Consider the following 15,455-nt stretch of genomic DNA (forward strand, 5'->3'; position numbering starts at 1 on the left):
ACTCAACATGTTCCTTCCCCATCTAAATTTAAACCTATGATTTGAAACTCTGCCAGAACTGTAAACACACTGATAAACTCAAGTATTAGCTGTAAATAGCAATATACACTATGTTAAATCTGCCTCAAATGTTAGAACAAAAAGATAGGTGCTTCTATCATTGTTGAAAAGAGCATACTATTTGTTTGACTCTATTGAAATCTTATTGTTAGAGATCATATACTATTATCACAAACAGGGTGAGCAAGCAACTCTATAGCAGCCTGGCCTTAGGAAAATAGCAGTGGGACACTTCACTCATCAGCACTGGGGACAGAAGGTATCACATGACTCCTGTCCTACCACAAAGATCTGCTACTACCTCTATTAATCTTTTCAGAAGCATTCTCAGCTCTGTGCTCAACTCTAGAGAATACTATATTCTCTGCTGAGTTAAGAGTTCTCTTCCGGACAAGCTGCTTTTAGACCCCTCTCCTCTTGCATTTCTGTGAAACAACATGTAATGCCAAGAATTAACTCCAAAGGCTTTGAAATAATTGTTGGATTCCTGCTGCCTCAAGAAGATTAGGTTCCCTGGCTGGCGTAGCTCAGTGGATTGAGTGCAGGCTGCGAACCAAAGTGTCACAGGTTTGATTCCCAGTCAGGGTACATGCCTGGGTTGCAGGCCATGGCCCTCAGCAACCGCACACTGATGTTTCTCTCTCTCTCTCTCCCTCCCTCTCTCTCTCTCTCTCTCTCTCTCTCTCTCTCTCTCTCTCTCTTTCTCCCTCCCTTTCCTCTCTAAAAAATAAATAAACAAAATCTTTTAAAAAAAAGAAGAAGAAGATTAGGTTCTACTAGCCATCAAATCATTTGGTTTTGCTAACACCAGTTCATGGCCCAGTTAGAACTGCTACTTACACAATTTTGTAATAATTTGGATTACAAAAAGAAAATATATATATATGATTAGTTCATGTAATGTTTAATATGTATAAAATCAGTTAAATTATATAATTATAAGAATCAAGTATTTTACTAACTCAAATATTTTGAGTTAAATAGTTTAAAGGAAATTCAGTTTGATACAGCTATCTATGGAGTTCTTCATTTTAAGAATTATCTCTCAGAAAGTAACATCTATGATCAATTCCTTTGCTTCATCCAATAGATTTTCTACTTTGTTAAGGGAGTAATATATATGTGTATAGCAAAAGCATGACTGAAGTATTTTTTTTATCAGTGTTGCAGTTCCCAATGTGCTACCAAAACAGTTCTACTTATGAACGTCAATTCAGATGTTCGACCATATTTTTCTAAATAGCAAATCTGCTTCTCTTAGTGATACAAAAGCTAATGTACCCTGTATCTGAAGGCATTATGTATTAATCAACAGAAAAGTAGGTATTAATTCTATAACAAAACTGACTTATAGACACAGTATCTAGAACAATCATAATAAACATTTAAGTACTGATGGAAAAAATAAGTAAATCAAGCTTTTGTGAGTTTTTTAATGTCTAATGTATCCATAGTGTTTTTCAGATTAATCTGTTCCATTATTTATGACATTGTTAATTAAAAGTCTGGCATATACATATTTTGATTCCCCAACTTATAGTTCATTAGATCTTCATTTTAAAGAATTAAGTAACCTAAAACATATTCAATAATGTAAAATTTCACAATATCACTACATAAAAATTACTTACCTAAACATGGCTGTACAGATTTAAGATGAAGGTGCCACATATGGAGAATAGAGTAATTATTGCTGTCCTTTTCGATTACTACTAGAAAAAACTTTTCTGAAAATGGTGGTGGGCGATAGCCTATTGTTCAAAGGAAAAGAATATTTAAGTTAATGTTCCTGTAGGATTAAAAGAAAAGACACTTTTTAAAAACATCTTTAATATGTCTAAAAGTTGGGAGGGAAAGGGAGGAATAGACATTTGGAAGTAGTTTTATATAATTTTTGTGCCAAAAGTCAGGTGGCTATCAAAGACCAATGGGGCTATGTCAAAAGTATATAAAAGCCAGCATGAAGGGACACCTACTGGCCAAAGATGGGTCAATATGAGCATCAGAGAATAAAAATGAATACAATCTATTAAAAAACATTGATATATATATTTATATATATTTAATTCACAAAAATACCAAATGAGGAGGAGAGGGCACACAAGAAAAAAAGGAAAAGAAGAATAAGAAGACAGAGAAGGACAGAAAGGAAGAGAAAGACAGGAAAGACAGACATACAGAGAGCAAGAGAGGGAGGGACAGTAAAAGAGTCAAGCCAGTCTCACTGGACACCCCTTTGTGTATCTGGGCATTAACTTCTTATTTGAAAAATTAGCAATTACAAGGAAAAATGCATTAACATCTATCTTATTTTCCTATATGAAAATATTTTTTTAAAAAATTCATGGGGGAGAGGCAGTGGTAATAGAGCAGAAAAGACTTCTTAGAAATTTTATGCATTTCTTTCAAGAAAAGACAAATTTATTTAAGGACATAATTTTCCCTGTTAGTCATGTATGTAAATTGTACTCTTCATATATGAAAATGATATCTACACAGGACAACAAAAGTTTCCTTAACAGTGAAAATCCACAATGACAACTCAGTGGCAATGAGCAGTGCTTGGGCCCAGACTGTGGTCTCCAAATCCCATTCCCCAATGAAAGAAAGAGTTTGGAGCAATGACTCCATTCTTTTTTTTTTTTTTTAAGATTTTATTTACTTATTTTTAGAGAGAAGGGAAGGGAAGGAGATAGAGAGGGAAAGAAACATCAATGTGTGGTTGCCTCTCATGTACCCCCTACTGGGGACCTGGCCTGTAAACCCAGCACGTGCCCTGACTGGGAATCAAACCTGCAACCCCTTGGTCCACAGGCCCATGTTCAGTCCACTGAGCTACACCAGTCAGGGCTCAATGACTCCATTCTTATAAAGGATATCTACAAGATGAGCCTAGAACATCTAGTTGTGCCCACAACCTCACTCTCCTCTGACAGCTGTCAGTCTGTTCTCTGTATCTATGAGTCTGTTTCTGTTTTGTTTGTTAGGTTTATTTTGTACATTAGATTCCACATATGAGTGAATTCATATGAGACTGTCTTTTCTCTGACTGGCTTATTCATGCTGTCACAAAGGGTAGGATTTCCTTCTTTTTTTTATAGCTGAGTAGTACTATAAATAATATTTCTTAACAGAAGTCTATGTTGCCAATGAAACTGTCTTTCAAAATGTAATTTCAGCCACATGCCCTCCAAATCTACAAACAAGCAATTCTGAAAGAACTGGTATATTTGCTAAAAGTTACGAGAATGATGACTTGTGTTATAAAGATCTATACTCGAAAAACTTTCTGAAGCTCTTTTTTTTAATATTAAGGTAAGTAAACTCAAGACTATTTTTTAAAAGTACCTTGTGATGGCTGAAAAAATACTTCTGTTTCCTTTTTCTCCAAATCTTCCTTATGTGGTCTATATCCTATAATAAAGTCTTCTTGAAACACGTGAAGCAATTGTGTATTTGAACCACACTACAAATATGAAAAAAAGGAAGTTTTTAATTTTAGAAATTCTTTATCCCCCACATACCTCCACCCCAAGAACACTAATGCAGAAGAAATAAATCTCTCTAACAAATTCTACTCTTGATCTACTAATTGAAGAGGGGAAAAAAGCAACAGAAAAAGAAAAAAAAAACATTAGAATTACCTGGGCAGAGAAAATACTTTCAAAGATGCTAAAACCAATAGCAAAGATGAGGAATTGTAATAAAAACAAACCAACAGATTTGTTTCTCAAAAAACAAAAACAAAACACAGTCAAGTGAACAATACTAGTCTGAGCTCTTAAGTACTGGGTCTCATGCCTGGCTAGAAAAGGCAAAGCTAACCATGTAAGGCACACTAGTATAGGATTCCTTTGGTTTTCATAATTCCATTCAAAATAAACAAAAACCAGAAAGGTTCTCAAAGTACAGTACATATTCCCAATAAATCTGTCTGGTGGGAATTATAGGGAACCCTAAAACAGCCAGTGAGGATGGTACATCTCTGGAGAAATGTACTCACAGGTAGCTATAGTTTCTAGAAAGGTGGATGAAGCATCCCTGTAAGCTGCTATGCTACATAATCATGTTTTTAGACTAGAGAATAATAAAGACAATCACAAATGGTGACTTAGAATCACAAAAAATGAACAGAAAATCAAGGAAAGGCTAAATCCAAACAAAAGCCTATTATGGAAGTGTGCCAAGACAATTAGATAGCCACCCCATAGATTGCAAAGTAGAAATATGAAAAAAAAATCTTTTTATGTTGTAGTGTAAAAGGTCCCTTGCCCAGAAAAAAGAGTAAAGTGGAAAAAAAAGGAAATAAAAAGAAAAGAGTGCTGTCTTTATAGATATAGAAGTCATATCGTACAGTACATTGGGCACAAACCTAGAGTGACTTTTAAAGTTTACCATTTATAAAGCTTAAGTTATTTATCAGTGCTTCCAGTTTACCAGCCCACGTGTTAAAGCTAGCCAGTACTAGGTGGGAAAAATTGTGAGCAAGTATGAAGTGAAAAGCAGAATGCTAATGACTATCATCAATTCACAATATTTAATATGCTGCATTAACATCCTGTGGTAAAGAGTAAAGAATGTGCTAAAGTGGGAGATGAATTTAATAACCACTCCATTAAAGATTAAGACATCTGTGGAAATGAAGGCAACCCACTCTCCTATCATACCCCTATGGAATAGAAAAAGGAATCACACGGTGAATGTGTAAAAAAGGCATTGTACTAAGGAACAGAAAAATTGAGGACTTCCTAGGAGGCATTAGTAATTTGAGTCTAGCATCCACAGATCTGTTGCCAAGAACTGAAGTGATAATTTCTCTACATTGGTGAAAATTATTATATTTTCCCCTCAAAATGTGCAAGGCACCATGGTAAAAAAAAAATGACATAACTCTACAGTTGTTTCTAAATATGACTGGCTCTTTCTTCAACCCCTTGCTTGAAAATATGAGTAACTTCCTCACCAAGGTGATCTTTTTTTAATATTTAGGATGACTATATTAGTTGTATCTCTTAATTCATAAACATGATCCTAAAGAAACAAATATCCTGACAGCTAGAATGAACTTACAAACTACCTATAGGGAGAAGGGTCCTCACTTCCTCAGTGGCAGCTGGGGAAGAACACTGGCCACACAAAAGACCTGTGGCTAGAAAGTAAATGTATATTTTGACCTTATTTTCATCTGTGTTTTAATGGACCTCGTAAAAATATCTAATACTCAGCCTAACAACACTAACACCCTAAAGACGAAGTCACCCTGTACTGAGCTGAACTGAGTAATAATAAAGGAGAAACCACAAACAAGCATCTATGCAGCAGTACTGTATCTTACTTCATGGCTTCCCCAACTGAAGCAGATAATCTTTAAACAAGAAAATATGACCATAGATACAATTCAACTGGAGAAGAAGAATTCCTAAATCATTAGATTTTTCACTATGAGAATTAAGAGAAGTTTGCTACTGTATTTAGTACCAAACAAGAGATTATGTTGAGAATGAAATATAAAACACTGCGATAAAGTATATTAATATCACCAATTCACAAGCATGTTTTTACTTGGTTGGTTATTGCATCAAGTTCAATAATGCAGCCAGGTCGAGCAGTAGACTGTTGGCTCACAATATTAAATACTTCTCCAATAAGTTTCTGTAAATAAAAACACAAAATGTTAATAATCAACAGTTTATGAATCTACTGTCAATATGATACAGCACCACACACATTAAAGGTCCCTTTAAATTAACTGATTGACAGTAACAATTCAAATAGTCAAAGAAATACTTCAACTTGTTACATGCAGTCTTATTATCATTTCTTAAAATTAACTAAGCAGTTAGAAAAATCAATAGTGCTTACATAAACCTTTTAACATGTCTTCTTCAATTTGCAACCTTAAAGCTCCAAGACAGACATTGTGATAAAATTCCTGAAGAGTTTGCTTTCAGTAATACCAAAAAAGTAAAAATTATAATGAATTCTGGTTTTGGTATAAATATTGAAACTTAAAATAATGTTGTCAGTTTTAATATACTTACTTTCAACTTGCAATACTTTTCAACTACTTTAATGTTCTAGGTAAAAATTAACCTATTAAAAAATACAGAAACATGATTATAGGATAAATATTCTTCCTTTTGCCTCAGAATCTGACACAGTTCATCATGATACTGTTAGATACTGTCTTTATTTAAAATGTTGGCATTTTGTTCATCATGGACTTTTTGCTTTAATTTTGACTGTCTAAAAGGCTGCATTAAAATAGTATTTATCTTGATACTTTTTTGGCACTCCTGTGAGATTTTCACCTGAGGTGAATACCTCACTCACTGTATTTCCAGCCCATGTGGAAGAAGTATGGCACTAGGTCTAACCCTACAAAACTTGCTTGGGCTTAATCAAGTGGCTTTTCACCTGGAAGCAGCTGGCCTAACAGAACAGAATGCCTACTGAAATTACAGCACCAGGTGGGGAATAATACCCTCTGTGTTGGGGTGCTGTCCTCCATGCTGCAGGTATATGTCTTAAACCAGTGATCAAAAGATGCCATTTCCTCCACAGCTAGGTCTGCAAGCCAAAGGACAGAGGTGGAAGTAACCCCGAATAACCCACCTACAGAATTTTTTATTCCTGTCCCCACAATCTTGGGCTCTAAAAAAACCCCAAGTATTTCTATCAGGGAGCATGGTCAGAGGTCCATTATACTGAAAGCTGAGACTGGCCCCTGACTATTCTGAACTCAAGCTATTTAACCAACATGCAGAGAGGAGTGGCTGGTCAGAGTGATTGATCCTAGTTCACTACTACAAAATGAGGACAAGAAAGACTGTGTCTGAAACTCAAGAAATTCTTGGTATTCCTGTAACCTATTTTAAAAATTGATCAGAAACAGAAGCAACTCAAAAAAGACAGGACCTCAAAGAACCTGGATCCCCTGGGAATGTCTAGGCCCCTCTACCAGGTTTAAAATGGAAAAAACAACAAAATACCCAAGGGGCTAAAAAAAAGCATAAGGGAACATAGGATTTGGGGGTAGGAAAAGAAAGCCATGATTATCAAATGTTGGCTTTATGACTACATTCTACAGACACAGGAGTTAGCACACATCCCCTTAATTGTTTCTTTTTTTCACCAATTTCCCTGCTGTGACAAATATTGATGGTATAACCATTACAATTTAGGTTCCAAGTATTACTTATTATGACTGAACTGGCATTATTACACAACAATACAATATCAAATAGGAATCTGTGTTTCTTCTGTCTTGGAAATAAGAGTTTCCTCATCTAAGACAGATTAAGATAAGACAGAAGACACTAATTACTGGTATTAGGAATGAAATAGCGGGTATCACTACAGACCCTGCAAACACCAAAATGTTAATAAAGGCATACTATGTAAATTTTATCTGCATAAATTTGGTAACTTAGATAAAAGGGACCAATTATTCAAAAATACTAACTGCTACAACTCATGATTGTGAAATAGGTCATTTGAATAGCCCTATGGAAAGCCCAATTAAAGAAACTGAGTCATAATTTTAAAACTCCCAAAAAAAGAAATCTCTAAACTAGACAGTTTCACTGGGGAATTCCATTAAACATTTAAAGAATTAATGCCTATTACATATAATTTCTTCCAGAAAACAGAAGCGGGAACACTTCTTAATTCATTTTATGAAATCGTATTAACCTGATCCCAAAACCAGACAAGAATACTGTACAAAAATAAGACAACTGAAGACCAATATCCTTCATGAATATAGGCACAACAAATATTAGCAAATAGAACTGAGCAATATATAGAAAGAATTATACACCATGACCAAGTAGTGTGTGTGTGTGTCAGAAATGCAAGGCCGGCTCAATATTTGAAAATCAATTAATGTATTCACCATGTGAAAATTAAAGAAAAAAATTATGAATCATGCCAAGCGATACAGAAAAAGCATTTAAGAAAATTCAATGCTTAATCAAAAAGAAAAAAAACAGAACTGAACTTCCTCAACTTGATAAAGAGCCTCTACAAAAAATCTACAGTTAAATTTATATTGATAGTGAAAGACTGAATGCTTCCCCTCCAAAATCGGGAACAAGACAAAGACGTCCATTCTCACCACTATTATTCAACACAGTGCTGGAAAGTCTAGTCAGTGCAATAAATTAAGAAATAGAAATAAGAGGCATAAGGATTGGAAAGGAAGAAATAAAACTGTTCCTATTTACATATGATTGTCTATGTAGAAAAATCCCAAGAAATCTACAAGAAAAAAAACTACAACTAATATGTGAGTTCAGCAAAGTTGCAGAATAGAACATAAACATACAAAAATCAATTATATTTCTACATTCTGACAATGAACAAATGCACACTAAAATAAAAAATACAGTACCACTTAAAATTGTTTTAAAAAACTACGTCTAAGACTTGTATGCTAAAAACTATAAAAGAAGGAGATGGAGTTAATGAAAGGATAGTGTTGTAAGGTGTTTAAATTACATATGAAGTGATATATTATTATCTGAAAATAAATTATGGTAAGTTAAAGATGAATACTATAAGCCCTAGACAAACCTCTAAAAACATAAACAAAGTGTGTAGTTTAATAAACCTATATGGGTATAAAACAGAGGCATAATACTATATTCAAAAAGAGACAAAAAAGAAGGGGAAAAATACAGATGCGGGCATACAGGGGCCAAAAAAAAAAAAAAAAAAAGCCAGACAGTAGACTTAAACATGATTATAGAGATAATGAGATTAAAAGTTTATGCCCCCACCAAAGGTGGAGCCTAATTCCCCCTCTTCCATTCAGTGTGGGCTGTGCATAGTGGCATAACAATTTCCAAAGCATAGAGCATGAAAGGGTAGGGAGCGGGTAGGGAGCAGGAAATTAACTTTATAGTGGAAAAACCTGGCAAACACTACTTTGGCACAATGATCAAGGTTAATATCATCAGAGATAATTCATGTTGATAGCATGTACCTATCATATAATGTGGTAAGAAGGGTACAGCATATCTGTAGTATTCCCCAGAACTCATAAATACAGCCTAACCACGACAAAAATAGCAGACAAACTCAAATCGAGAGAAAATTCTATAAAATGTGTAACCAGTGCTACTCAAAACTGTCAAAGTCATGAGCAAGAAAACTGATGAAACTTTTACAGATCAGAGAAAACTAAGGAGACATGATGACTAAGCATAATGTGTTTTTTTGGATAAGATCCTGGAACACATAAAGGGCATTAGTGGAAAAATCAGTTAAGTCTTAATAATGTCTGGAGTTAATTAATGGTATCATATCAATTATGGCTTCTTAGTTGTGACAAATGTATCCTGGAAAAATAAGATGTTTACAATAGGGGAAGCTGGCTGTGGGGTATTCTGGGAACTCTACTATATTTGTTACTTTTCTGTAAATCTAAAACTATTCTAAAATTAAAAGCTTATTTAAAAATTAACTAAGACATTGAATGAATTATTGTTTTCAAAGTATAGAGATAAGGAAAAGATAAGATTATTAACAGAGGCTGATGGTTTAATATTAAAAAAGTCCAATTGTCTCTGATCTTCTATTTCAAGAATTTAGCTTGCAAAAGTAGAAAGAACCAAAAATTTTCTGCAGTGAATAAGTATCACTTCTTAATGTTTAAAAAAATGGAAGGTTTAAGAAAGAAAGTACATTAGTAAGATGGAAGTAAAACACCAAGGTAAATAAAGAAATCCCAAGAACGTGTCTAACTGCTCCAAGTGAATTTATATTTTCTGGAAAAATAGTGACCAGGTTAGGGAACTTTCACAAATGGGATCAATGAACAAGAGAGGATGTTTTCTGAAAAATCATAGGGAATGTCAAAGCCAAAAGACTAAAAACAGGCAAGTGTTCCAATTTTCAAAAAGGAAAACTAAAAATGCTTGATGTCTATTTAGTACAATGTTTAGTCATCAGAAGAGATCAGGTTACATACAATCGCTTACTATTAAAACAATCACAGCACACATATCTGACTTCCTTTTTTCACTGTAGAAGATTTAGCAGACAGGGTATATTTTGTTATAGCAAAGTACATAACAAGCTGCCTCATGGAAATCCTCCAGACAATATTCCAGACAATAAAAATGGAGAAAATTTTCAAATGTACACTACTGGACTCTTTCTTTCATGCCTGTCCTGTTTATACAGTAATAACTGACTTAGGTAAAGATGCAGACACAACATTCATTAAAACAGGCTGGCCCTGTAAGTCATTCAACAATGACAAATATCAGAATCTGGATTCAAAAATATACTAAAAAGTTGCATTGTTAGGTTGAGCCTAGCAAAACGAAATGTACCAGAGGAAACAGGCCTACATTCGGGCCCCAAACTCAAATGCACAAACATAGAATGGCTTACTGGCCAAAAAAGAAAAAGAAAACCTTCAGGATATTTAAGAGTCAGCTCAATATGAATCAATTACATACAAAAAATGTGGTGAGCCCTGATAGGTGTCGGTCAGTGGGTGGGGCATTGTTCTACAAAGCGCAACGTCACTGGTTTGATGTCCAGTCAGGGCACACACCTAGGTTGCAGGTTCAGTCCCAATCAGGGCGCGTGCCAAGAGGCAACTGATCAATGTTTCTCACATCAATGCTCCACTCCCTCCCTTATCCTCTCCCTTAAAAAAAAAATGATGTGACTGCCAAAACATAGTAGTATCTAATGAAAGAGGTTATAATACTGCTATATTCTAGTGATTTTACAAGGCCTAGAGTACAGATGAACTGAAACCTCCTAAGAAGAAATCTAACCAAGGTCAGACAAAAAAACAGAAATTCAAGGGTACAAGGGTCGTCTTCCAATATCTGAGGTGCTCTCATATGTAAGGAATATTAGACTTATTCTAAATGGAACCAGGGCTAACAAATAAAATTTAAGGAATACAAATGTAATTTTGATATAATAGTGAGGGCACTTCAAAGACAGAATGAGATGCCTTTAGAGTTGAGCTTCCCATCTTGGAAGCCAGGTGACAGATGGGCAGGAATGCGGTAGAGGGGAATCACCATCAGACAGCTGGTTCAACTAGGTGATCTTTCAAGTATCTTCCAACTCATCAGAAAGTCTGCTAGACTTTCTCTGTGACAAACTGCTGGCTCTAGTACAACTGGTTTTCCCACTGGTTTCTGGAATAAGCCTTATTTATACATGCATTTTCCTATATCCACACTTACTTTCAGGGCCAAGTCAAAGAATTTGTCTTTCACTCTCACTCAGGCAAAGACAAAGAATGTGTCTTTCTAAATCTTACCCATCCATCACAAACGAACCCAAATACTGTCCTTAACAAAGACTTCTATGCCTACCCTAAACTGATATCTCTAGGCTCTAACTTATGAAATAATTCCAGTTCCATCTTTTGAAAATTTATTACAAACCATCCTCAGACACCTCTTCTTCTGTCTTAAACTATTATTTAGCCTCTTATTAAAAATTTCTCTCCTCAACTAAATTAAAAGCTCCTTAAGGGCAGACACTTAAACTTATGCTCTGTATCCCCTGCACACCAAGAGGCACAAAGCAGACACTTAAAAACAATCTTTGGTTTTCAATATTGATAAGATCTTTATTAGAACAGTTGTTTTATAAAGAGGCATGTTTTTAGGTAAATAAAATGATAAATAAAAACTTCACTATTCAAATCTGAATATTAACTAATAATATACTTAACTTTCAGTTCAGATACAGAACTACCAAAATGAGATACTGCTTCCCACTGATAACATATTCTACCCATAACATTTTTTTAAATAATGAATCAAGCTCAGAAAGTTCAAGTGTTCTAACCTAAGCACAGACCTTGGTAAAGCTGCCTTAAAATCTTTTTTGAGCAGAGAAAGATTAACAGAATCAAACTAGAAAGTAAAAAATGTCAAGAAGAAATTGTTCTATTTTAGAAAAAGAAAAATTTTTCTTTAAATGTAAAATGAATTTGTGTGTTACGTAAACTATAATTCTGATTCATGTGCTTCAGACACAAATTTAAAAAAATAAATTTGTCACACAGATCCCAGAACACATGCTCACTCCCTAACCACCAACATAGACCTTAGACGAAGTAAAGGAGAATTCTTTATCAGCTTAGTTATATTAATAAAAGTTAGTAAATACTTACTGAAGATTCTGGATCTGACAGTTCATCTAGTAATTTCCTTGCATCTACCACAGCTTGATAGAGTCTAAGATTTTTGCCATCAGAAGCAACAAAACAAGCACTTGCAGAATTACAATATGTACCTGAGAAAGGAAACATTTTGCATTATAATGTAGTTTATTTTTACTACTGGTTAAAGCACAAGAAACAAATATTCACACTATTCTTTTTAGGCATATTCATGGTCAAGAATTGTAATTAAACAGACATAATAAATGGATACAAATTTATTAGCAAAAAACTGCAACAGAAAATACATTATAAGGAAAAAGATTAAAAACAGATGTCTAGAAATTCTAAACATAAATCTGGTGCCTACATTCTGAATACTTATGTAAAATCCTTCTAATAATGACAAATATAAATAATTTTGTGGGTGACAAATAGGTTAAAGGTTACATTAAGTTCACAGTTAAAATGAACTTACCAAGACAATAGCTGGGAATAAGAGTTGGAAGCCAAGCTACATTAGAGAAGGCTGAAGTGTGTAAGGAGTTGATTCGAGCCAATTCTGATACTCCCCCAGTGTATGACAAAGGTCCTATTGGGTCTACACGCCATAGGATAAGTTCACTATAGATTGCATTTGGGTCATGAAATGTGCGTGTGGCTGCATTCCTAAGAGGTTGTTTCGAGGAACCTTTTATATGTTTCACAGGATCCATTAATTTACTTAATGTATTGACTGAGTCCCACTGACAATCTGATTCAGGAGTCAATAAAGCATTATGATGAGATGATGTCAGTAACAGTGGTAAAACTGAATGACATGCCAGGTCATTGAGGTGAAATCGATGACCACAGTATCTAAATTTGTGAGACACAGTTAGAACATTGGTAAAGGCAGACTTATCAGCAAAAGTGACTGCCCACTGGTTTAGAGACCCATCTATATGTTTAGAGACCATCATCACTGTGGGAGCAAGAATGTTCACATTTGTGCTGTGCGATCTGCTGTGTGGCTGTGGTCTGTAAGGACTGCCCATGGCCACCATCTCCTGGTGTAACGGAGCAGGGTGATACTCTTTTGTAGCATTCACACAGGCATACATCATGATATTTTTACTAAGAGAGCTTGCATCACCAGAAGGAAATGCAACAGGAATCCGAGAAGAAAAAGAAACCTGAAAAACACAATTATATGATTCAGTGTAAGCAGTGTGTCTCTCAAAAAAGTATTCCAAAAATACTTTTATTTTCAAAATGCCAAATCTCAACTTCCTATCAAACAGTATCATTTTCAAACTTTTACGGTCTAATCCTTTCCGGTATTTATGTATTATATCACTAGTCACAGTGTAAGAGAAGACTAAAGAAAAAAACGTTCAAATGCCTTGCGTACACATATAAATGACCACAACCACAAATCTAAAATTCAAAAAGATAACAGATAAAGCTAGCTATATTCAGTTAATAAACTCAGGAGGTGGGGGAAGGGGAGCTTATCCTGAATCACATTTTTAGGGTAGTTTCTTAGTTTAAATATTGCAAAACATATCAAAACGCCAATATTAAAATATTCAGTATCACAGTTCAAATTCATCTTACTTGGAATTAAACAGGTTTGTAAAATTTGTGGTCATTGATCACAAATTTTGGTAGCAATATAAGTGTTCTCTTCTCAGTTTCTTATCAAAAACAAAACCATTGAGTAATTCTGAAAACCTGCTAAATCTGTATATTATCTGCTTCCTTTTATAAATATATAACTGTACTAATTGCTTTATTAATAAAATATACCTGGACTTGTCTAAATATTCCAGGATTATATTCATCCAAATATTTTATGTGCCACACTAGAAAGGTACCATCTACAGGGTGTATAGTAAAAAGCATGTCAGGATTCTTATTCCACTCAGTCAGCAGCATTTCAATCTTCCGGTCAAGCAGGACAGTCGGCAGTGGCATTGGTGCACTAGGTTGAGAACAGGTTCTAGGACTTCCCTCTCGTTCTCCATCTTCATGTTCTGACGATCCTGTACCTGCCTCAGATTCTCTGTCTAGGGATAACTCTGAATCAGAAAATAAATGTATCAATACATACAAATTTATTAGCACATACCAATAATACTATAAAAATTCATTTACATATTAGACCTGTAAATAAACAGCATACTGCCTTTAGAAACTATAAATTCCTTTTCTAATTTATAGTCAAGAAAAATAAAAAACTATTTTCTGGTTTGAACTTAGAGTTACTATAGTTCTTACTTTTGGATAAAATCAAAATTTAATTCACACTATCATTATTACCATTGGCAAAACCCATTCCCCCATACAGGATATGGCTTCCAAAGTAATACATTACCTAAAGCAATACTTTATAACAAAGCACTTAGAGTTAAATGACAGATGGCTCTCAGTAGATGGTCAGTAAGTATTTGCAGAATAAATCAGAAAGTCAAGAGGAAGGAGAGTAGGAAGGAAAAATTACAAACTGAAAGTGGCACTACGAAAACTTGTTACCCTGAAAAAAAGAAAAACCTGAGTGCAAGATACTAACCATGGTCTAGTTTCATATGTAAACCCCTCTCTCTTTCTTCCTGTGAACGCTCCTCATCTTCTCTATCATCACTTTCATGCTCTAGCTGCTTTTCAGAAAGTTTTCGTAACTGCTGCATAAATATTTCAGTAGATGATGTAAAATGAAATTCCTTGTTGTTTAACCAATGAACTACAAAGCCCCCATTTCCATCATCAATGTTAAACACAGTGCCCACCAAGGCATTTGGAATATCTGTGAAAACAAAAAAAAATCCTAAGTTTCAATATGAAATTTTAATGTCTTTAACAATATTACAGGTGCTTATAAAGACCAATTCTATACTTACACAGAAAAAGTGCTAAACAACAAGTAAACATAACTCTAGCAAGATTTGTAAAAACTTTAACTGATTTTAATGATAAATATAAAATTAAGAACGAATGACATAGACTTATATGGAGTTAAATTACTAATTTAAAAACCAAATACACCCAATGCACAAACCTTTACTGAATCCTGGCTTGGGTACAGGGGAACAGAAAGCTAAACAGAAAAGCAATTACAAAATACACTTTGAGATACCTGGAGAAATTTAAATTTAAGTATGAACTGAATATTAGAGATTATGGAATTCTAATTTTCTTAAGTATAATAATGATGTTGTGATTATATAACAGAATTTCCTTACTCTTAGGAAATACCTGCTAC

General features: G+C 34.4%; 1 protein-coding gene across 1 annotated transcript in view; it reads right to left on the reverse strand.

Annotated features, from left to right (window-relative positions):
* Positions 1 to 15,455, reverse strand: part of DMXL2 (Dmx like 2) — a 136,332-nt gene that overhangs the window by 62,969 nt on the left and 57,908 nt on the right. The window contains 7 exon segments of the mRNA XM_036033486.1: positions 1,692 to 1,811; positions 3,409 to 3,526; positions 5,623 to 5,712; positions 12,224 to 12,345; positions 12,690 to 13,386; positions 14,003 to 14,274; positions 14,766 to 14,999. Coding sequence (XP_035889379.1) covers positions 1,692 to 1,811; positions 3,409 to 3,526; positions 5,623 to 5,712; positions 12,224 to 12,345; positions 12,690 to 13,386; positions 14,003 to 14,274; positions 14,766 to 14,999 — 1,653 coding nt within the window.

This window comes from Phyllostomus discolor, chromosome 1 (genome assembly GCF_004126475.2).
Source record: "Phyllostomus discolor isolate MPI-MPIP mPhyDis1 chromosome 1, mPhyDis1.pri.v3, whole genome shotgun sequence".
NCBI classification, from domain to species: domain Eukaryota; kingdom Metazoa; phylum Chordata; class Mammalia; order Chiroptera; family Phyllostomidae; genus Phyllostomus; species Phyllostomus discolor.